Raw genomic sequence first — 25,071 nt, 5'->3', positions numbered from 1 at the left:
TATAGAAGAGTTTAAATTATAACTTTTCTGCTGAAATCAAAGTTGCAAACAGTGATCATTTGGTAAATATTACCTAAGCAGCCTAATTCTAGAGAGAGCAGTTAACGTCCTCAGCACCAGGGCACTTTCCCTTCAAGTTAATTTTAATAGCCATATCTGTCCCCTGATTATGCAACTGGTAGAGCTCTATTTTCCTGCAGTTCCAGTCCCAGTAATTATGAATCTGCTGGCAATGCAGCATGACCCTGCTTAAGTTGGCGATACTGTGGGTTCTTAATATATCACATTTTCAGACAACATTAAGAACTCCCACACAATTCAGTCTTAGACTATTGAGAACAGAAACAGCATATTAAATCCTCTAAATTCTTGCCAAGTATTACACCGGGTACACAAAGATATCTTGCATCCAAGACCAGGAAGATGAGGAAAAATTATCTGCAGTAGGAAAATAAACCAATTCCTCTACAACACACAGGATGAGACTCTACCTGAAAGCAGGTTCTCCAGCTTGAAAGAAAGTGACTGAGATAGTGTAGCACGCTCAGCACCACAATGAAAACAAACGGCGGTTCTCATCACTTATTGATATAGGTAGTTTCTCTAAAAGATAGTTCAGCAGTTCTACCTTCAAACACTGGAGCTGCCACCAGGATAGAGCAAATGCCAAAATACCTTCAGATAGCCTGAAAGTCATACCTGACAGTTCAAAAAAGGTTAGGACATTAACAACTCTAGGCCAGTCCAATCTACTTTCAATTAAAGGTTTGGGTATGCTGCAACTTTCTCATTTCTTTGTTAGTTATAATTAATTCTACACAGATCCGCCACCGCCCCCACCCCCACACACACTAACAGTTTTATATTATCTGCTTTATCTTGTGTTTACTTAAAAGACAATGGAGTTGTTCAAGTATATACCATTTGGGATGAAGGCAAAGGAACTGTATTCCTCAAAATAGTATTGTGGTAGAGGAAAACAAGTTAACTGTGGTAGTAAAAAGGGCATCTGCTGTTGCTTGTGCGACCAGCTGGTGTCAATCTTCACAAACATGCACTCTTGCCTGTGCCTGCACACACACACACACACACACACACACACACACACACACTAAGCAGTCCATCAAAAGGCAGTACAGCTTCTTAATGTGTTTTTCTCTCTGTACAAGACCATTTTTTAACTCAGATACCACAAGAAACAAAAAATTTAAAGGCCCTGTTTTGAAACTATGTAAGAGTCCCTGCAAGCCACCATGGAGAGCTCCCCATTTTGTCAAGAACGGGAAACTATAAAATTAGACTCTAACAAACTCACCAAGTCCATGTGAAAAAAAAAATTCTCGTTAGAGATAAATTTTCTTCTTGAACACATTTTTCTTAAAAAAAATCACTCTCTCACCCAAAAGTTAAAGGTTCACCAGCCCAAACCCTCCAGTATGAAAAAGTCAGTAAGTTTGTCGGGGAAAAATGCCCATTCCCACTGCCCCATAAATGCTATGTCTACCTGTCTGGAAGTCAACAGTACCACTGCCAAACTAAACTATCAAGCAACTAGGATCCTTACATTACATATATCACATTTAATTCTCACCACAAGGCTACATGTAAATACATCTGTATCCATTTTACGGACATAAAGTTGGAGGTTCAAAGATGCTAAGTTAACTTGCTCAAGGGCACACACAGCTAGCTCAAAGGAGCAGCTGGGCTTCCACACTACAATCAACCTTTCCAAACTCAGTCTTTCAAAAGTGTACACTTTGTTGCCTTTGGCCATGTGTGGAAATTACTTTGTGGCAGAATCCTGTACATCCAAAGTTTACAACTTTCCAATCAGAATACTTATAATCTCCAAATACATCTGTATTTTTTTCTTGTTCTTTGTCATGAAATAAATTGACTGGAACTTCAATTCTTTCTTAATCCATCCAAGAGACTATCTATGAAAGAAAAAAAAAAAATGACCTGAAAGAAAAGGAAGGACATCCTGCAGGTGCACAAACCACTTAAGCCCCCAAAACAAATCCATCATTACAAAACAGATAGATGAGAGGTATCTGCATTATAAAAAGATCCATTTAAAATGGGCCCTGATTTACATACTCCTTTTCCAAACTCAGAAAGCAGTTCTTATGGCTAAAGCCAAACATGTTTGCTACTGCCAAAACGGTCTCCCACACAAGACATTTCTCTCCTCAGCAGATTGCATTAAAATGCTTTCATACGCATAGCATGATTTCATAGCGGTGGAAAAAAGATGGGATCAATACCACATGGTCTCTGCCCTCTAAGATGCTCAAAAATTTTAAGCCCAACACAGTAAACAAGGGAGAGAGGCAGGCACCTAATGAACATGAAATACATAAAGTGCATCGCAGGGGTTTCAGGCTTAACCAGGACCAGCTTGAAAAAGAGAACTCTTTAGTGTGTCAAGACAGAGAAGATGAAATTCAGGTGTTTCCTGACAAACAAATTAAGGAAATAGGAACATGGAGAAGAACAAATTTGTAAAGAAGTATAAAAGACACAGGCCAAAAGCATACTACGCTGAACGTAAGGCATCTATGTAGAGGTAAGCAAACCGACCCCCCATCCTGGAAGCAAGACTGGCCCATGTGAAGGTTTACAGCAGACAAACTGCAGGATGCACCAAGCACTGAGGCACAATGAGGAAGGAGGCACACGAGGGACCCAGGGACAGTCACCTTAGTGGCCTGGTATAATCACTGAGCAGATGCAGATGTAAGACTGTAACTAGGGACCTCAGTGTTAGAAATCACCCACATTCTTTTTCCTTCTTCCCTCCCCTCTCAACTCTTTATTCCTTCCCTCTCTAGACACTCCCCTTAGACAATCCATGCTTATCTACTTAGGCTCTTAAGAAATCCCACAGGCTAATCTTGAAACAAACCAGGAACAGAGTCCCCACTGCAAAATCTCCTCATGATTAGGAGGAGTCATAATTAGTCCACCACCACTGAGCCAAAGTCAAGATAATGCCAATTAGACCTTCAGACACCTGAGAGAGCCACTGAACAAGACACACAGATCCTGCACCACTTCTGCACGTCTCCCATACCTTTCCCTTTGAAAGCCCTATGGTAAATTTTTAAATTGAAGATGGTACTTTAGAATACTAGTTTGCCATCTTCTCAGTTTGCTGGCTCCCATTAAAAATGCTTTTCCTTCCACCAATCCTTGCCTCTTGTGTTCTGGCTTTCAAGTGGCAAGCAGCTGAACCTGGGTTCGGTTACAGGCCTTCCAGAGTAATGGCCAGGATTGAAACCTAGCAACTCCTTGTGTCCCAGGAGGATCCATACTTCCTTGGCATGATAACGTCTGGCCTTTGTAAAAGTAACTAGAAGGGCAAGAAACCTTTTGAACCATAATACCCAGAGATTAATACAACACACCAACTCAGCAGCCTTGAAAGTATTCTTGCACTATAAAACTAACAGATATGGATAACCCCAACCACCAAAAAGCTAAACCCAAGATGACTACATCAGGCAGGGCTTACGATTTTCTGAGACCTCCTTTACAAAGCTGTAAAAACAAGTACCTGAATCCTCTTTCTGCCCCCCGACCAAGCTAAGCTGGTATTATGAGTGGACAAAGTGTTAATAACTACCACAGTAAGTGGGGAAAAACTACTGCAAGTGTTAACAAACCTTATTTTTAACTCTGAGTAGCAACTGCAAAATTACACATGCCTTGTGAATGCACGTACATACCTACGTCCTTCACATACAATATGGTGACATCAAGTTAGAAAAGGAGTGAAAGAGGGAGGGAAGCTGAGTCATTAAGAAGGGAATATTGGGTAGCATCACATGATGTGTTTCAATAAAAACATATTTCACCTTACGTGTACTGATCATAAAGTATCGGCTATAGACCGATATGTACAACCCTTCCACCGGGGGGAAACTGTCCACTGTAATTCCTTTTATATCAAAAAGAAAGAGCAGAATTAAATTAGAGGTATTTTTAGCAAAGACAAAGGAAGTAAATTTCCAAAGGACATCCATCGTCCCCAGTCGACACAAGGATTAAGTATAAATAACATGTGATTTTTCTTCTCTTTGTACAGGACATGTTGCTTAGTTTATAGTTAATGAAGAGGTAGTTAATCAAGAGGGTATGAGGAACATTTTTCTTTCTTTCCTCTAAACTTAAAATAGTCACACACAGCACTGATTTTTACATGCTTAGGAAAAATTCCCAAACAGACTGATGGTGTTTGGGCTGGTGGGGGTATAAATGCTGAGTATAAAGGAAACCTATTTAAATACTACAGACACAGCTTCACAAACCTCAAGAACACTCTCTCTGAAGCAATAAAGAAAAGGAATCCTAATGGAACACAGTCCCCAGAGGAAATTGAGCTGTACATGGTTAAAGTTGTAAAGGCTATGGGTCAGATGGGAACCATGGCTACGAATTAAGTCAAAGAGGTACCCTGACAGAAATAAGTATCAATTTTGTTTTTGCTCAGGGACAGCTTATGCTACACCAAACCACTCTGAGACCACAGGGCAACTTGCCCACCAATTAACAGATGGCTCCTAAAGAGAAGTACAAAATGGTGCAGCTCCTACGATTGCCACATTCATATCACACATAAGCATTTCTTCCCAAATCACCTCATCCAAAAGTTGAAGTGATTAGCTATTGTAATCCTCCAAATTTAAAATTCACGGATACTTTGAGGAAGATTTTGCTAAAAAGATTTTACCTAGACAATGATTCATTAGGACACAAAAGTAATGTGGCACCATCCACATCAGCATGGTATAGTAAACGCATTATCCTGCCGAATGAGCAGAGCACAGAGGCTTGTCTTGTCTTTTACCACTGACTTTAAAGTATATTAAAAACGAACTATCTAAATCATATACCTGGCAACTTAGTACATCTGACCATTGCTGCTAATTCTGGATACGTCTTTCCTATGAAACAGGAAAAACCTAAACACAAAAATAATTTTAACATATTTCCATTTTATCATCTCAAGTACTCTTAAATGTATAACAGGGTAGAGGGTTAAAAAAATCTTATTCAACAACACTTCAATTTTAATTCATCTTAAAAACTTTTAATGTGATGCTTTCTTTAATCTGCTGTTACTGAAGTTACTCGATTTGCTTATTCACATATCTGAGACCCACTCTTGAGGAAGGCGCTATGTTTTTATGGCACCAGATTAAACAATATGAAGGACCATCTGATGTGGGAAGTAACTTCTATACACAGAGCTTCTCAGTTATTTGGGCCACATTACATGCCCACTTGGCAAACACATTTTAAGATTAAGGCTAAGACAAGCGGATCAGAAGAATCCATCTTATTACCACAAAGGGGTCCCTAAGGAAAAGGAGGTTAGGAGTTTAAGGCCTCCAGCTAACTAGCCTTATGAATTTGAGATTGGGATCTCATCTGCGGGAAAAGAAACTGCACTAAAGGTACTCTCTGATGCTCGCCCCCACCTATTATTCTACCGTCTCCACCTTAAGTTTCACAAATAGATTCTGATCTGCGTGTTAGAATCACTCTTGTTAAAGAGGTTCCTACAATGTAGAATGCCATACAAAATGTTAGGTATTCAATTACAAGTACACCACTCAAAGAAATGAATGTTTCACTAAATAACTAGTTTTTCAGCTCATTCCAATACTCAATAGCCTATGCTGTCAAGAGTTTTCCTATTTTGTTGCTGAAAACTTCTTCCTTGCTATTTCTAATGAAGGAATAAAATAGTTATATATTATAAATTAATCTCCTTTATTCAGGGAAAAACTTTAAATATGTATGCTGCCAGATCACTTACTAGCCCCTGTACCCAAACAGAATATAACCTATTAAGTGCTTATTCTAGTTATCCTAATTGACAACAACATTATTAAGGATTCTACTTAGATTATAAACTTTATTTTTCTCAAGCAAGAGTATTTTCTAGCAAGAAAACATATCTATACTGAAATGGATCTTAACACAAAAGTCTACTATACTATTTTGGGCTTCTTTATCCTTCTCGCGCACCCCTCATGAAAAAAACAAAAATAAAAATAATAATTAAATCTAATAGTAAAGGAATTAGAACTTTTATCTCATTATTCCCTACAAAGCTAATTTGTTCCTTCATTTGCACTCTCTGTCATTGTAATCTATGACTTAAAGAAAATGAAGCAAAAAAATTCTTTTAAAAATAAACAAACCAAAAAAAACAGGCTGGGCACAGTGGCTCCCAAATACCAGCACTTCGGGAGTCTGAGGCTAGAGGATTACTTAAGCTCAGGAGCTCAAGACTAGCCTAGGCAACAATAGGGAGAACCTGTCTCTACAAAATATATAAATTAGCTGGGCATAATGGCACATGTCTGCGGTCCCAGCTACTCGGGAGGCCAAGGTGGGAAGATCACTTGAGCTTGGGAGCTTGAGGCTTCAGTGAGCTGTGATCACACCACCACACTCCATCCTGGGCAGTGACAGAGCAAGACTCTGTCTCAAGAAACAAATAAAATACAAATCAAATAACCAGGAACTATGGTAGATTTTTACAATCCCCAAAGAAGAATGTTTTCTGAATGTATAATCTACAGCCAAATTAAGATATTATACAAAGATTTTCTGTGTAATCCTCTATAACCTGGTAGTATCTTGGCCAGGTCATTCCCCTGCCCTACCCACCACCATGTTTTCACTTAAAGCTACCTGAACAGATATCCCATTCAAATCCTTTAGGTGTACACAAACATCTTAATAAGTTGCAAAGAAGAACACAAAATTGACTAGATTCTTTTTTGAACAATTACATTTACAATTCACCATCAATGACTTACTTGCTGGGAAAAAAAACATACTGTAATAAAGGTAAAACTAGACTTGCATCTTTTCAAGGAGAACCAAAGACTGTCCAAAAACCTAATGATGACATATACTACTTATCCCATAGGACACAGAAATATAATGCCTGTAAGCATCCACATGTCCCTACATGGCTGGAAACCAAAAGCGTTAACTGAAGGGTTTTAAAGAAATGACCACTAAATAAGCAGAGGAGATAAATGTAGGTCATTCAGAGGCAAATCTGTTTTACCACAAGATATATGGCTCTCCTTAGCTACTAAAAGCAATGGGAGTCACCAAACATTATTGACCTCTGAAGACTAAAAGCTAGAGATGAAACATTCAAAAGACCTGCTGTGTGAATGCTACTGCTAGTAGTCATCTCAGTCATTCTTCAGGTTGTTCTTGCTCACACTCAGTGAGCAAAGTAGTGCCCAAGAAACATAATCAAAAGGGGGAGAAAGTCACAAGAGATGACTTGGAAGGGAGGATCGGTATCTTCACTGCACCTACTATTTTCATAATTAAATTCAAACTTTGCTTTCCTCCAACACTAACAAAGTGACACAAATATGAGTAAATTGTTTGAAAGGCACTGACAAGTGACTTTATTTACAAAATATGCATACATACATACACACCTCTCAAAACAAACTCCTTTACCAATAGCTATGGCAAGTTCACAACAGGGGCTTCTAACCAATTACAAAAGTTATCTCTTATAGGTCAAATTGAGACCAATACAAAATTAGTAAGCTTACTTTTGAGTTAAAAAACACTGATAGAAAAAGATAAAAAATATGAATTACATAAAAATTGTTTCAATGGAGTTCTAGATTGTACACTGACTCTAGCTAACTGGCACAAAGAAACACACTGGAAGAGTTACAGAGCGTTTTCAGAATGAGTAAGGGCTGGGAACCAGACTTCAAGGAGTTAAGTAGTAGGAAGTAAAACTACCCCCACCTCAGAACAGAGAGGTGAGTCATCATCACCATCTTATCCTTCTATCACTTCCTTAAGACCCTAGGTCCTGAGATAAAATGCCTAATTGACTTTACTTCGGTTCCTTACTGGCTGCTTGCCTATAGGCAGGCAGAAAGAGAGAGGACCCACCAAACTGGCTTCTGGAATTAGCTTTTTCCCATCAGCAATATACTAAGAAAGAGAATTCCCCAATACAGAAGGACCCTAATGAAATGAAAGACTGAGACAAGTTTGTCTTGGATCCATGAACATCCTTAGAAATCTTTCCATGTAAACTAAGAAAAAAAAAAAAAAAGCCTCTCTCATTTCTGTTCAAATAAATGACTGCATCAAATATTAATCATCAAATGAAATAATCAACAAATCATTAGTGGACCAGACTATACTTTACACCTTCGCTCAACAAAACAAGCACCAATTTAGAACATCCTGCATTCCACCTTCACAGTATGACAATTCCCTCCTTCTCTACCTCCCCTGAACCATGAGGAATACCACAAGAAGTTCCACTAGCCGAGTACAGTAGTCCTCCACCCCCTACCTTATCCTTGGGGGTTACGAGACCCTCAGTGGATAACTGAAACCACAGATAGTACTGAATCCAACATAATATACACTACTTTTTTTTTTTTCCGATCTGTTAAGATGGATTCTAAGTGACTAAAGGACAGGGAACATGTACCAGCCATGGATAATGTGGACAAAGGGATGATTCACATCCTGGGCAGGAAGGTGCAAAATTTAATCACGATACTCTGAATGGTGAGCAACTCAAAACTTATGGATTGTTTATTTCTGGGATTTTCCATTTAGTATTTTAACACCATGGATGACCACCAGTTAACTGAAACTGCAGAAAGCGAAACTGTTGATAATGGGAGGACTACGGTATTTCATGGCACAGGCTCTCTTCAACAGACAGTCACCACTTGAAATCAAGAACTTAACACTGGCTGATATTCTCCAGCACACCCAAAGAAAGCTCAGACAAAGACTACTGAACAACTGGTTAAGCTTGAGTCATCTTTAATCAAGACAAGACCTTACAGCTCCAGAGGTAGAAGACCTCCTCATCTCAATCAGAGGCTTTTGGAAACTCCCTACAAACATGAGTGCAAAGTAGGCAGTGGGGATAAGTCTACACAAAGCTTGCATTAAGACTTACCCATGAAGTATTCACCTTTTTCATTATTTTAAACTCTTACAACCCAGGGGAGGCTTTCTGTTAAGCCCCAACACAGGAAATTGCTTTTCAGTTGTCAATAGCCAACATCTGAAAATAAATCCAGTCACTAAGTGTGGAATGATGTACTTGCAGCCAACATGCATTTGGCTGATGCCAACAGAGAAGGCAGGAGGCCAAGATATAAGACCTAAATTTTTTTTTTTTTTAAAAGGACTGTTCTACTCAGTAACAGAATCTGAAATAATGCAAAGGCAGAAATAGGCCACAAACCACCTGCCTCTAGCTTCAACATACATCAGCATCTGTCTCCCAAGGTTGCTTCAGAAAGATATTTAAGTTTTCTCTAACTACAATAATTGTTCCAGTGGTCTAAAAAAAAGAAATGGCTCTGTCCTGTGGGTTTCTGGTTGGGTGGTTGACTGTTATATTGATGGGGGGCTTCCTTGAGGGGTAGGGGGAAAGAGTACTAGGGAAGGGGGAGAAAAAAATGGAAGAACTAAAACTACAGAAGAGAATTTCTAACTCGTCGCTCTTTGACTCTGATTGAGGAATGGCTTTCTGCCAAGATTTCCTTCAAGTGCTCAGCAGAGAATGAAGTGAGGTAACGAGAAGTAGTCTGGGGATGTTACACACTGTGTCCTGTGTCCCAAGACCCCACATGGATGTTTGTCCCTGGATGCTCTGACTCTCTGGGAGAAAAGAGTAGAAAAGTATGAAGGCAGAGAAGACTTCCAGGGAGCAAAACTACTTGGGTTCTTCTTTCTGACCCACTGTACATACACCAACTGCCTCTTCCTCCAGGTAACTTGCCAAGATTGGGAGTGGTAAGAGATTGAAGGCAATTTTCAAAAGAATAAAACAAGCTTGAAACCAGGCAGAACAACTGCAAAGGGGGTAAGATGAAGTCCCTGCAAGTAGTCAGCAATCTGGCAAAATATTGCACAAATTCAGTATTTTAATTGGACGTTTCTTTTACGGGGAATGTGGCATGAACTAAATCTGAAGCCAGGCTACTTATTTCAGGGGGAGGGGTTGGTCCCTAAAGCCACTTGGAGAGGAAGAGAAATAAAACATACACAAGAGTCTACAGCCCAAGGGGAAAAAAACTAGTATCTCCTGAAAACAATTATCATAATTTACTTTCAAAATACTTTGGTATATCAAATGTTGTATGATTTCATTTATATGGGGTACCGAGAATAGGCAAATTCATAGAGACGCAGAAAATATAATGGTTACCAAAGGCTGGGAGCAAAGGAGGTGGGTGATGAGTTACTGTTTGATGGTTACAGAGTTTCTATCTGGGATGATGACAAGGTACTGGAAATGGATAATGGTGACGGCTGCATAATACTGTGAACGTGCTTAATGTCACTGAACTGTAAACTTGAAAAAGTTCAAATAATAAATTTTATGTTATATTTTGCCACAATAAAAACATTTCTTTTTAAAGTTTAGAATTAATCTGATGACACGTGTGCACCAGCCATTTAAGCTTTAATTCTGGGTGGTCATCTAACATACGATCATTAATGCACAATCCAGGATTAGTTAGTTAACTAGTATAATACAAGTAGGCTAAAATTCAAGTGACTAGTGTAAGCCTACATACTATCCATACCTAAATCAACAACCAATTCTCTGCTGATTCACCTAATGGATGTCAAAATAGCGTTTTGTTCTGTAAGTCAGTTATTTGTTAATTAGCATAATGAGTGTTAGAAATGGAGTCTTACCAGTAAAATTAAAGGAATTCGAGATATGCAGATGGGCTAAATTAGTTTAGAGACACTTCCCACCTTCGTATAAACAGGGCACAAAAATCCAAGGTGGCATAATCCAAGGTGGTTATATCTTTATGGAGAGAACCCCTAAATGTTAAATGGTCCCGGGTTTCAGTCTTTGTTTAAAGGGATTTCTTTTTGCATGATGCAAAGTGAGGGTGCAGAACATGACTTTTGGGATGTTGTTAGCCTCCGGTGAACATTTCATTTAAAGCGTGTTCAAAGCACTTAAAAAAGAAGAGAGAAGTGGGACTTTACCAAGCTTTCAGAAAAGGCTTCTCCATCAATTTGGTCCTGCTTGCTAGACAGAGGTTTCTATGTGTGGTGGGATCTGGCCTGAGACCTTCTTTCATTATAATCTATAGAGCAACTAACGCTCACCCTTCCTCCTTTGGTGCCTACTAACAACTACGCAAAATTACCTAAGAGCTGTTATTCACTATACTAACAGGTCCATTTAATAAACCCAGTCTCAAGGAGTCACTGGTCATGAACACAGTGGCCTCCAAGGGTACTGTCTTAAAAAAGGAAAAAAAAAAAAAAAAAGACTCTTTAAAAGTTGGTTGTCCAACTATAAAGGCTAGGAAAGAATATTAGACATCCTCCTTACTTTGATGGCTATATCCAAATACATTGTTTTCCATAAGCATTCAGAGAACTAAAATATCAAATAGAGTAAGAAACTAACCCCAGAAGATTCCATATTCTACTTTTAAGTAGCACATCAGGACTAGCTTTGTATGTTCTAGAGCTGGGGATATAATGGAATGTTATCATGCCTTTTTGCAAAGGCTCCCAATTTCCAGCACTTAAAAAATACACATATTGATTTAAAACACAGTAACAAATCGGTATTAACAATTCTGTATTTTAATCCTAGTCCAATATGTATAAAAGGGCTTACCCCCATTAAAAAAGGACAACAAATAATAAAGAATATAAACGTCTAAAAACAAACCTGGTATAACATTGTAGATTTTAAGATATTAGATCCCAAATCATTCTACTTGAGAAGGTAGTACACTGTCTGCACCATATAATGGCAAAATCACTTGGCACCATGTTTAAAAAGAGCTAACCTAATACTCAGGTTCACAAAAGAAAAAAAAAGGCAATTTTAGAGGCAGGATTTGGGAAGTCATTTAGGAGAGCCCTTGTCTACATGAGAAGATGTCAATTGATTTGATACACCATCATCAGTCTCTCATTTATATTCAAAATGTTTAGATACATTTAAAGTAGAATAAGAGCAAACTACAATTCATTTAAATGGAATGAAAAAAGCTCCCATGGCTTACTTAGTACCAGGGTTAGGAAAAAGGATTCGTAAGACAGTACCCTTGGAGGCAACTCCTTAAGACTGGATTTAAAGCATTAAAATGTGAGGAAATAAAACTGTTCTCTCAGGCTCCAGTGACCTTGAAAACAGTGCAGTGATTCTGATTTACCAGTTTACACACAGCTATGCCTCCCTTCAACTTTACTTTAAAAGGAGGATTTGACTTTCTCAGTATTAAGTCCAAAGGTCAAACAGGTTGTAAAGAGTCAAGGGCCCCATCAGATCTACTCTACAAGGTAATAAACATTCAAGTCTATCATCCCTCACCAAGAAATGCAAATTTTTGTTGAGCTAGAGGATGGGAGTTGGGGGTGGTGGATACAGGACTTGTACGCCATACACATTTTCCCTACAAAATCAAAGCAGTATGTACAAAACAGAGTTCCAACAAAAAGTGCAATGATGAGAAAAGAACTCATTAAGAGCTAAAAATAAACTCTAATTCACAATATGCATAAGGATTTAACAAAAAAGGAAAACAAGATGTAAAATTGCATCTGCTAAGTTAACCATACCCTCATGGAAACTGCCCCCTCCCCCAAACACACAAACTGAAATCTGTAAAGTCTGTGATGACTGAATGAAGAAATGCTTTAAATGTTTTCAATGAATATTTCAACGGAAAAGAAAACAAAGGGATAGTAATTTTTTTCCTCAGCCTTCTGATCTGCTAACACTGCAGGAATATTAGGTTTTTGAACATCCCAAAACACAGGTCTCTGTATATCTAGACTTGAACATCATCTTTGATAAAGTGAGAATATTTAGTATAGTATTTACGTTTTATATTAAAAGGATACTCATCTTAAGGAAGATGATGTCAATAAAAGTAAAAATAAGCCGCAGTTGGTTTTTATCTAACCAATACTTCATGGCTCAATTTAACAACTTGCTGACCTTCCAAAGTCCAGTAATAGCTCACTGGGAAGCTCACTTGAGAGCACCTTCATATTTTAAGTCAAGCTAATTCATTCTGAAACATTCACACAATACCACATAGAGCAATAATTCCACACTCCGGTGCTCTAGTTCATAAAGGCTGGTGTAGTATCATTAATCATCATTCTGGGCTCCCAAGTCCTGCCTCGCACTTTCTATTCTTACTTTGTTCCACCCCTGGAAAATCAATTATGTTGGTCAAATCACCTAGAAAGCAAAGGATGGAGGATGAGCTTTGCATTCTTCCCACATCATGACAAACTCCAAGAAATCTAGGACAACAGATCTACTTCAAGATATTTTTCAAAAACTACTTTATACCTATGGGGGTAAAAACAAAAGTCTGCAACTGTCACGTAACTGAACGGATATTAACTGGTAAGAAGAGGACAGGAAAGAGAGACAGTACCCCTGTGTGCTAGGTACTTTATGAAAGAAACTGAAGTTCAGAGTCAAAAAGCACACACAGGCCACAACACAAATTGAGTGGCTAGGCTGGAATTGGAACCCAAGTGTAACAATGTTCTAAGCTAAAAGCTCTAAGATTAGTGTCCAGTAGGCCACCTCCCTAGCAGGAGGAAGCAAAGGTATTTTGATTCAAACTTAATCCCAAGAACTTGATCCCAAACTAAGTAACAACCCTAGTGTACACAGGGGTTTAGTAAATCCTACTACCACTTAAACTTTTTTTTGTTTTTTTTTTGAGATAGAGTCTCCCTCTGTCATCCAGGCTGGAGTGCAGTGGCTCACTGCAACCTCCGCCTCCCGGGTTGAAGCGATTCTCCTGCCTCAGCCTCCTGAAGAGCTGGGATTACAGGCACCCAGCACCACGTCTAGCTAATTTTTGTATTTTTAGTAGAGACGGGGTTTCACCATGTTGGCCAGGCTAGCCTTGATCTCCTGACGTCAGATGATCCGCCCACCTTGGCCTCCCAAAGTGCTGGGATTACAGGCATGAGCCACCACGCCCAGCCAAGGAACTCTTATAAACACAGCTTAAATACTTCCGTCTTGCTTTTTCCCCCCTTAAAGGAGGCATAAGGTAAATCTTTGTTCTAATTTAGAACAATACAGAATGATCACTCCCTGATTACCTAAAGATGATATATGGTGTCAGAAATTACTGAGTGGAGTCTGAAAAGATGGTTTTAACTGAGAATCTGTTTCTTCACAACACTTTGAGCAGCAAATGCTACTCTGATTTACAGCCCCTCAAAAAATATTTGATTACATTTCCCAACACCAATAAAAGGGGCATCCAAGGGTGTTGAAATATTGACATTCTAAAACTTTAAAGAGCCAAAACAAATACCTTAAGGACTAAAACATGCTAATTAAGCCACTGTATAGACCTGACAAATCGAATGACACTCAAGTAAAATGCCAGAAAATATCTGTTAAAGTTGACCTTTTGAGCTGGAAAAGCACGCTCTGAGGGTTTCCACAGCTCTCAACATTCAGTAGCAGCAGTGTACTCAGCTGAAAGTCAATTAACTTAGAACAAGCTCAAAAGAAGTTGGCAAATTTTGAAGCACAGTTTTAGCTCCAATAATCAACTATTCTGTTCAGGAATATTTGAAAGGAAATGTCCCAACAGGTAAAGAATAAAAGTGCTTCGGTCTATTCTGAATTTAAACAAAGTTAAAAAAAAAAATAAAAGGCTGGTGGCCAAAGCTGGGTCATAGTTAAGGTAGTGAAATAGAATGAAAACTGTCAAAAACAGGGTGATTTTGTACTACATCATAAAAATGGGGGGTATAAATCATTTTCATACCAAAGAAACAGAATTTTAAAATTCTATAAACTACAAAAAAAGAATCAACAAGTTCATATCACAATTTAACTTTTTTATCTTCTAACTGAACTATCTCCATTTTAGTTCACCATCTTCTTTCTCATCTACGTTTTCCATCATTCCTACGACAAGCGCTTAAATTGAGAATGGTGTCTCTTCTGTATCACCAATCTCCTGATGCAAAGTAAACAAAGACTACCCCCCAGAAAAGGTCTGGAATAGCAAACAGCACACGTGCACTCTTATGCTAAATTATAAAGGGGCAAATGTTACAAGAGAATTTCAATTGTAATTTTATTTTCTATGAATTTGAATATGTTTACAAAGTTTGTGTTTTCTATCAAACTAGCAAAGGAACAAAGAGAAAGGTTACTGAAGACTATTCCTCAACTACTGGTAAGGCAAATATGGCTATTCTAAAAGTTCCTCTGATAAGGGCTAGGAAAGCACAAAATCAAAACTCCTAAATCTCATTTACACCATAGGTTCAACTTTATTTTCCCAGTAAACATTCTAAGACAGCTGTTGGAAAACTGTATAACTGTCTCGTGGGAGTGACACATATTTTTTTTTACATTTTATTCTAATGGAACAAAATACCAAGTAACACAAATATCAATATCAGGAAATCAGAGAAACAAATCTGGATGATTAATGAATTACTAGAGAAGAATATTGTTTCATACTTTTCTGTATCCTCAAATAGATGTTTCTTCATCCTAGCAACTAGCCATTAAAGTCTTCATTACCACAGGTTATCTACAGAAGCAGCTCTTTTGATTTATGAAGAGATGTTAATTGGGAATTAACTTACTGAATGGTGAAAAGGTCCAGATTTGCCACCCCAAAATATTCCACTTTAGCATTAAGTTTTTTTTAATTTTTATTTTTTTGTGAAATGGAATCTTGCTCTGTCTCACAGGCTGAAATGCAAGTGCGGTGGCACGATCTCAGTTCACTGCAACCTCTACCTCCCGGGTTCAAGCAATTCTCCCACCTCAGCCTTGTGAGTAGCTGGGACTACAGGCGTGCAGCACCACCACACCTGGCTAATTTTTGTATTTTCAGTACAATCAGGGTTTCACCATGTTGGCCATGGTTGGTCTTGAACTCCTGACCTCCGGTGATTCGCCTGCGTTGGCCTTCCAAAGTGCTGAGAATACAGACGTGAATCACTGTGCCTGGCTGGCATCAAGTATTATTTTAGGCTGAGGAAAATAAGAAATCAACAGATGCAAGAAGAGTTCTCTGCCCTCCCCTTTTCTCCCTAAAAGCAGAGTATAAATTTCCCATGGGAAGATGTCTCTCTGTCCTGTACCAGTTCAGAAGTAAGCGACTCATTACTTGAGACAGTCAACATCAGATTGTGTATGCATACAGTTCTGTATAAACCAACCTTGTTAAAAGTGCCCTTATCTGTCATTACTTACCCCTACATATTTTCTGAACACTTCCCCACAATTTCCTATTCCGCAAAGTCCAAACCTTTCCGTTGTTAAAATGGTATATAAGCCCCCCACCCTGACCACTTGAGTTTTATAATACTTTTCTGTCAACTCCCAAACACAAAATACGAGCAAAAATTGTGTGCCATTTCTCCAATTAATTTCCAAGTCCCCAGGTACTAAACAAAAGAGGACAGAAGGTGTTTTTCCTAACAATGATAAAGAACTGTACTGTATTTGATTTCTTAAAATGTTACAAATTTCTAGTTTCATCATCCTGTAATCTTTCCACTAAACTAATCAAGGCTGACACTGAAAATTGTTCTATAAAAATACCCAGGTTCAAGTAAAAAGTGAACCTAGAAGAATAAATGTTAAAGACTTTCTCCAAAATTTTATATGAAGCTTCTACAGTGATAACACCACATTTTTTAAATGACTGCATGACCTTTGGCAAAGAAACAAGATATAATGAAAAAATAATTAAGTTTAAAGATACATCAATGAAGATACAAATAAAGTTTCTCCATTACCTTTTGCCTATGAGAGATGTTCCAAAAATAGAGGTTCCACAAACTTGACACAAATTTCATTTTATACAAACTTGGGCACTAAAATCTAAAAATAGATTCAAATGTACTGTATTCCACAGTTAACGCACTGGGGACCAAAGCATTTACCCCTGTGCAGGCATCTCCTTTCCTACAGACCTAAGAACACACATAACCTTTCTGCCATCTTTCTAATTAAATAGCATACAGAGTTTGCAAAGTGAGGTGTTTATTAAGTTACCACCCACCCAACCACCCTGCGGTTTCCAACTACTGGTCTGCAAGAATCAGAATTCTTGATCTCTTGATACTATGGACATTTCACATGCTCACTGTACAACTGTAACTGACATACAAAATCACATTTTCAAATTAATGTTCATCAAAACAGCTTTGTGTTCACTGTGATTGACTCATAGGAAATAAGTGCTATTAAATTTGAAGGTTCCCATTAGTCTAATAAAATACCACTTATCTGTTTCAATCCTGAGGAGCTAAGATTGTATTTGTTTAAAAAGAGAATCCTATGCCATTAAAATAGTTTGGAAATCACATTATTTTGATAGAATAAAGAAGGATCAAAACTAGCCGTAAAATTCTCAGCAAGCAGAGACACAAGATAAACCTAGCTAAGAACAATCATATATTAATAAAAAATATTTTAAGATACTAGCCCTAAGGCGTGCTGGGGCATGGCAGGAGCCTTATCATGCAAGGCACTACCTATTCAGAGGTAATCAACATCTCTTTGGGCCCTCTGGAATTTATATTTGGGTTTTTGTTTTTTCCCCTTTTGTCAAAGCTTCTAGTTAGCAGCTGATGAGGTCAGTACAAGACCTACCTCAAACAACTCAGAGTAATGGTGAAACACTCATTACCTGACGTCTTCCACTAACTACTCCTCTAGCCATTCTTTTAGAAGAAAGGAAAAATAACAGTGAAAGAACAATCTACCCTGGAGTTTCAAAAACCTAATTACACTTAAACACACACACACACACACACTCGCGCACGTGCTTTCAGCAACAGATCAGTAAGGACACAGCCTAGTGACATAAACTCAACATGTCTAGTTCTGAACCCTAGGAATTAACTCAGAGACCAATGCTGAAGAGGGGACAGCACTTTAAACTTAAACTTTCCAAGGAATTAAGTACTGCAATTGTTAACACCTCTTCCATAACGCCCTAAATCTAGAATTCAGGTAAACCTGGAAATCCCTGGTTCAATCTCCCTGCGAAAATGTTCAAGACATAGATAACTCCTAGCTAATGAGTACATTCCAGGTCCCCACTACAGATTCTGATTCAGTAGGCCTGGACAGAGCCCAGGACCGTGCATTTCTGGCACTCATTACAAGTGATTCCAATGCGGGAATCCTGTGACCATACTTCATGAGACACAGTCTGATTCCCAAAACTTTTTTGGGCTTCAAGATCACCTGGGAAGCTCTCTGACAACAGATTCCAAAACTCCCTTAGGTGAGTAGGTGAGGATGTAGAGCCAAATTTGGGTACCACCGGGCTAGAATATCAAGTTCACAACCATAGATTATAATGTTTCTAGAGACGCACAGATGTTCTTGTTCATTTGGTGTATTCGTCAGTCCTTACTGTCAAAAACCTTCCATTCTCCTTCCAGAGAAGACACACTCACCAGAAGATGCCCTCTGGAAAACTCTGTAAAAATCACACATCTCTCTATAAATTCATCAGTTGGCCATTTGCTTCATCTTTAAAGAGTGAGCTCTTGCCTCCAACAAGTGGCAAAGAGGAAACATCCAGGTAAAGCATAAGATAATCAGAATTCTGGTCCCTACTCTACCGCTTAATAGCTCTGTGGCCTTGAACTAGTCATTTCACAAACCTGGGCCTCTCATCACCTATGATGTTCGGGGCAAAGAAGGGAGAGGGTTGGTTAAGGTCACCTCTAGGGCTTTTCTGACTATAACACTTTATTACTCATTCCTTGCATCATAAAATCCATTTCATTCATCTAGAATGCAGCATCAGCGGGTGTCAAGGACTCCCAAGTGCATTTAAAAACGCAAACGGATGGACTAAAGTCAGCTAAGCTGTACAAGCAGCAGAAGCTTCTCATGATGAATGCCTATAGACAGGAAACAGGCTGAAGCATACAGCTGGGCAGAAGCCCAAAGAGACGGACCTGACAAATAACATAATAAATAGAACTTAGTCTAGAGAGAAGATTATTGTATTTGCTACTGAAGACATTTTTTAATGTACTTCCCTAATCCTCACTCGATCAAAATAGTGACATTAATTTGCTAACACTGACACAGTCTAAAAATTATACACTCTCTTCAAGGACTTAAGAAGCACACACCTTCCTAACTAGATATTTTTGTTCCTTAGATATAGTTTCCTAATTCAGCATTAAGAAAGATTTAAGAAAAGGGAAAAGGAAAGATTTCAAATCTTCCTGTACAGTGACTCCAGAGTTTTCATGTAACCCAATTAACGCTCATGCTCCTACAAAATCAGAATACAGAAATGGGTCCCAACTGCTTCCCAGGAGGTAGAATAAGCTGGATAATTAGAGAAGGACCAAAGAACTCTGGTCTGTCCCTAAAATACGTACTGAGAAACTGCACAAGATGGGTAATGCTACACACCACAGGGCAGGGTCCAAAGCTCCACAAATTCTTTCAAAACCTTGCTAGAGATACATTAGTACTACCTCTTACGAAGTATGCCTACTTTTCAAAGTACAACCACTCAGAACCCAGATTTAGATACTACCATTTTCTAGACTATTTTACTCAATGTAAGTATTCAGTAAGAAACTCAGAAAAAAAAAAAATCCTAAAGCAGTTTATGCTTAAGCTAAACGAGTGAGATCCTTCTAAAAGCCATTTTAACCCATATTACAAATAAGATGTCAGTGGTCCAAATCAAAACAAGATTACCAGAAGTTGAGATGCCTAGTGTTCAGACTTACCTACTCCACTTTTGAATTTATTATCATATATGTTTCTTTTAGGAATCATGCTCCTATGTTATTGATGTGAACAGGTTAAACTGGTCTGATAACCAGTTAACAACAAATGATTTCAAAAGCTTTTATAGCACCATGTTCAGTGGAATCTACTGTCAGGGAGAGATACTCACTCTTCCCACAGTCCCCAAATAGGTTCTATGATCAAATAAGGTTGGGGAACTATAAATCAAACAGGTTTTCTTTACTGCTGGATTTTTCATAGTTCTTAATACAGTGATTATCGAGTATGGATCTTAAATAAAGAACTACAGAGTGCAGCACTTCCTAAACTTGTCTGTCAATATAATACTTATTTTAAGAAATAATTACTAGTATCTCACGAAATGAAGGTTGAAAAACATCTTTCAATCTTATACACTATTGTGGGAAGGCAAATTAATACACCAAATACACTATGAAAAATGGTATGAAAGTTCCTCAAAAAATTAAAAACAGAACTACCGTATGATCCAGCAACCCCACTACTGCATGTTAACCGAAAACAAATGAAATCAATTTGTCAAAAGGGATGCACGCATATCCATATTTATTGCAGCAATGTTTACAATAGCCAAAATATGGACTCAACCCAAATGTCCATCAACCAATAAATGGATAAAGAAAATATGCTATATATACACAATGAAATACTATTCAGCCACAAAAAAGAATGAAATTCTGTCATTTCCAGAAACATGGGTGAAGTTAGAGGACACTATGTTAAGTGAGGTGAGACAGCCAAATACCACATGATCTCATAGGTAGAATCAAAAAATGCTGATCTCATTGGAGGAGAGAGCAGAATAGTGAGTACCAGAGGGTGGAGAAGACAGGAGGAAGGAAGGAGGGGGCCAGATGGTTAATGAGTACAGGGTCACTGTTAAAAGAAATAAGTTCTGGTGTGCTATTCCACAGAAGGGTGACTATGGTTAGCAATATTGTATAGTATACTTCCAAATAGCTAGAAGAGAAGATTTTGAACAGTCTCAAAGAAATTATGAATGTTTGAGATTTGGAAATGCTATAATACCCTGCTTGATCATTACACAATGTACATAGCATCAAAACATCTCACTGTACTCCACAAATTTGTTCAATTACGTGTTAACTATATAAAAATATATACTATATATAGTAGTGTACACATAATATATATGTGTATACATCATATATAGTATTTTATATATATATATATATATAATGTATACACACACATAGAAACGTCTTACATCTTTAGAAACATCTTTCAATACTCATGACCATTGTGGAATTTCTCGGGGACTCTACTTGCTTACCAAATATTTTTAATAGAAATTTTACCACAGTGGAAATCTCCATTACATCCTTCCCCTCGAGCCACTGAAAAGACAATAGGCAGGGGTCAGAGGTGAAGGAAATGGATGAGAAATATTTACACAGTTTTTTAGTATCTAGGTATGTATTAAAGAATACCCATGTGTTGTGCTTCTATTACCACCGTCTACCACACTAAAGCTAGAGAGGCAAAGGAGGTGAAGATAAAGAACTCAAATTTATCCCATTTTGCCACATAACAGCTCTAAAGATTCACAAAAGAATAAGATTAATTCAAGATTGACTAGAGGTGAGACGTGAGAATCTGTAAGATGTGTCCTGTGGCAGATGCCTAATATGAAAGATGTATGATTTGTCTAATATTTTCATCTTATAAAATGATAAAATGTATCATTTCGTAACAGTTTCATAACAAAACATGACTTTTGTGCTCTGTTCATGCATCTTTCTTTTTAATGGTAAGGGGAGCTCTACTAAGCAATCAGCAATTACATCATTTGTGGCATAGCCCTCAAGTCATTTATCATATTTTTATCTTTTATATTAAAAAGGTTGCAAAATCCACATGTCAGGGATGTTGTTTTACTTTAAAAACAAAAGATAACATGTTTAAAACATGTTAAAAAGATGTTTAAAAACATCAGGACAGAGACATAAGAGCAGCCTTTTGTTCTTCACCTTTTTCAACTTATTAAAAACACTATAAATTTCACATATGCTTATCACACTCATTTTGGAAAAGAAATTGAAAAATCTCATCCATCTGATTATCAGTGTTCAGAAGCATAAGAACCACCTTCCTAATATCATAGTGAACATTTAAGCAACATAATTAAAATATAATGGCCGTTTGCTATGGATCAATGACAATCAGTTTGTACTTAGTTTTTAACTTGATTTCAGTAAGTTCTCTCTGTGAGTCTCAATCTGTAGCTTGAGGAAATATGATTATGAGCCAAGCCCAGGGGCTGGCTCTAGAACTCACTTGTAGATCTTGGAGAGAATGAGCCCTGACGATTAACTCAATAGCTCAAAGTCCCATGTATGAAAAAGTCACAAGTGAACCTTAGAAATGGCCCGGTGTGACCCCCTTTTTCTCTACCTTTTACCTCATTTTGCCAATGGAAACCAGACGTCTAGGGCTGACTTGTCCAATGTCACATGACTAGGTGAGAGTTCAGACTCCTGGTCTCATTCTTCACACTGCCTTTAATATCTTTTACTCATTTCAAATATTCCATTTTATATTTTTGGTTTTAAGTTTTGTAAAGCAATTTGGTATACACTATCAATCAAATTTAATTAACATGAAAAATCCACAGAGTCTGTCTACCTTCATATATTTTTAGTGTTTAACTTCATATATATGTCTAACTTCATATATTTTTAGTGTTTGAAAACAACTCCTGCAGGAAGCATTAACTCTTCTATCCCAAGAACGTGCTCCTTAAATTAGGTTTTGGTTTACTCTAAAAATTTAGTCAAATCTTAAAAAATACTAAGGAGATTTTCACCTAATATTCAAAATGTACTATAATTAAGGCTTTATCTTTATAACAAGAAGGACAATCATATACCATGTCCTTTCCTTGTTAACGAACAGAACATAAGATCTCATCATGCTTGGTATTATATCAGTGAAAATGTTTATACACTGACAATGTGAACATTACCATTTATTTTATCATATATAAGCAAAATGATTATATTAACATAAGGAAAACACATTTTAAGATTTTTTCCCCTCTCCCAAACACATATTGTGTCTCACTGTTGAAATGCTAACTTAAATACACTCAGGATACTAAAAGATAAAAGTTAACATGACACTGGCTATCCCAGATACATATACTTTTAGAAGATTTTCCAAAGATCCTGTCCAGATCAGAGTACATTAAAGTCCAGTTAAAATATATACTGCCCCCAAAATAGTTTATGCTTTAAAAAGAAAATTTTAAACTAAGTTTCATATTGCTGATGTAATAACAGAGAGAAAATCTAGATATGTAAAATTGCAGCAGTGAATTATTTACAAGCAGTAATCTTATTATTTTCTCATATCTTGAGACACGATCCGTTAAATATAAATCATCTACATAAAACTGCTTACCTGTTATTTTGTCTCTTACAAGCTTACAGGACTCTATTTCACCAATGCTCCCAAAGAGACTCTTTAGTTCCTCCTGTGTCATGTTCTGAGGAAGGTAGTTGACTATTAAGTTGGTCTTGCTGTCTTCTGTGTTCCCAGAGTCAACTGGTGACGAGCAGTTGTTGTTTATGGTGGTTGGACCATTGGCTGTGTTATTGCAAGTTGGCCCATTAGACAGTTGTGTTTCCATGGCAGCAATTACCTGCTAAAAACAGAGAAAACAAGAAATGTCAGAATTCATATTTCACAACCTATTAGAGACTCCATCCAAGAATTTAAACACTTGTCACTAAACACAAGTCGTTCTAATGAAATTACAACAATGCTTCAACAAAAAGTGTAATACCTACACTAATTTTCACTTCATATTAACCTATTCATCTTAAGGTTACAACTATATTTTCACATACATATTCCATACATGCATATAAGCACAATTTAAATCTTAAACATTTTCTAGAATCACATTCTGGGTCTATTCACATATCCTTACTCACCTGCAGTGTCCACAGATGAGAAAATCAAGTACCAAAGGGCACAGAATTGAACCCTAACTAAAAATCATACTAGAAAATAAAAGTGCTTAACATGCTACAAAAATAAACGAAAAAATGACCTACCTAACTCTGAAGAGATTTTCAGTTATCCTAAGAGGTTCAATATTCTAAAACTGACAGATATCCATTAACTTAAAAATCAAAGAGCAAGAGTACTTTTAAAAATATAAATTTGTCAACATGTACTGTTTTGGTTACATATTGAAAACGTTTTTGATGGACAATATCTTATCTCTACCATTGGTAAGAAAAAAATAGATGCTATATTTTAGGGAGTGGAAAGGAACTGTAAGGTAACTTGGGAATGAGCTATGAATACTTTGTCTAACTGGTAGAATCTAATAGGACACCCTTGTCAACCTTGGCAGCTAAAAATTACCAACAAGGTGACTGATCTACAACATCAAAATAAAATCCCCAAACACTTCGATATGGTGTTTCTCCTTGACTCTGCTTTTTAATGAGAAAAAAGAAAACCTATCCAGTCAATGAAAACAACAATGTAAATATATCAACTTTTGCAAACAGACCAGCCCAAGGAATTCTCGTTTGAGCACATAAGCCTGTTGAAAATCCAAGTAATAGGGTATCTATAAACTGCAAACACCAGATAAAGAACAGAATTGGGGAAAATGGCCTCAAACTGTTCAGGCTACTCTAAAAATTACTTATTAAGCAGTAGTAAATCTAGTTTCCTAAAACCAATCCTATGCAAAAGAGTCACAAACCACAGCCCCAAATTTTCCAAAAGCATTTTCCACTAACTACCTATCTTTGGACAGCCAAGACTGTGGTGGAATCTAAAAATCAAAGCATCACTGAAAGGATTATCCTTCATATTGCATACATCTCTCACCTCCACAAAGAACTGCTTCTCAAAACTGACAATTCTGAATTGACGGGATGCTAGTTTTAGGGAAGCTTTAACATAGAAAAGGCAAAGAACTTGAGGCAAAGAAAAAAAGCAAAGTAAAGGGAAAGAGGGTTACAAGGAAAGAGAAAAAACTGTCTTTTAAAACACACATTGCCTAAGAAAAATAAAAGGGCACATTAGCAGATAAACATATAGGAAGAAATCTCTACTGCCAGGAGATGTTTACAAAAGAAGGCAGTGTTGGACATATTGAGACTGGTCAGACTGAACAAGAATCAGTGCTGTCATGATAAAAAAACATA

General features: G+C 37.4%; 1 protein-coding gene across 50 annotated transcripts in view; it reads right to left on the bottom strand.

Annotated features, from left to right (window-relative positions):
• ELAVL2 (ELAV like RNA binding protein 2) overlaps positions 1 to 25,071 on the bottom strand; it is a 159,773-nt gene that overhangs the window by 48,535 nt on the left and 86,167 nt on the right. For 39 of the 50 annotated variants that reach the window (XM_009456399.4, XM_024345604.3, XM_054657994.2 and 36 more), the window contains one exon: positions 23,300 to 23,543. In XM_009456399.4, coding sequence (XP_009454674.1) covers positions 23,300 to 23,543 — 244 coding nt within the window. The remainder of the gene's footprint in view (positions 1 to 23,299; positions 23,544 to 25,071) is intronic. The other 11 variants (XM_063787924.1, XM_063787918.1, XM_063787920.1 and 8 more) reach the window with 1 other exon arrangement.

This window comes from Pan troglodytes, chromosome 11 (genome assembly GCF_028858775.2).
Source record: "Pan troglodytes isolate AG18354 chromosome 11, NHGRI_mPanTro3-v2.0_pri, whole genome shotgun sequence".
In the NCBI taxonomy this organism is placed as follows: domain Eukaryota; kingdom Metazoa; phylum Chordata; class Mammalia; order Primates; family Hominidae; genus Pan; species Pan troglodytes.
This window is presented reverse-complemented; position numbering and strand designations above follow the sequence as displayed.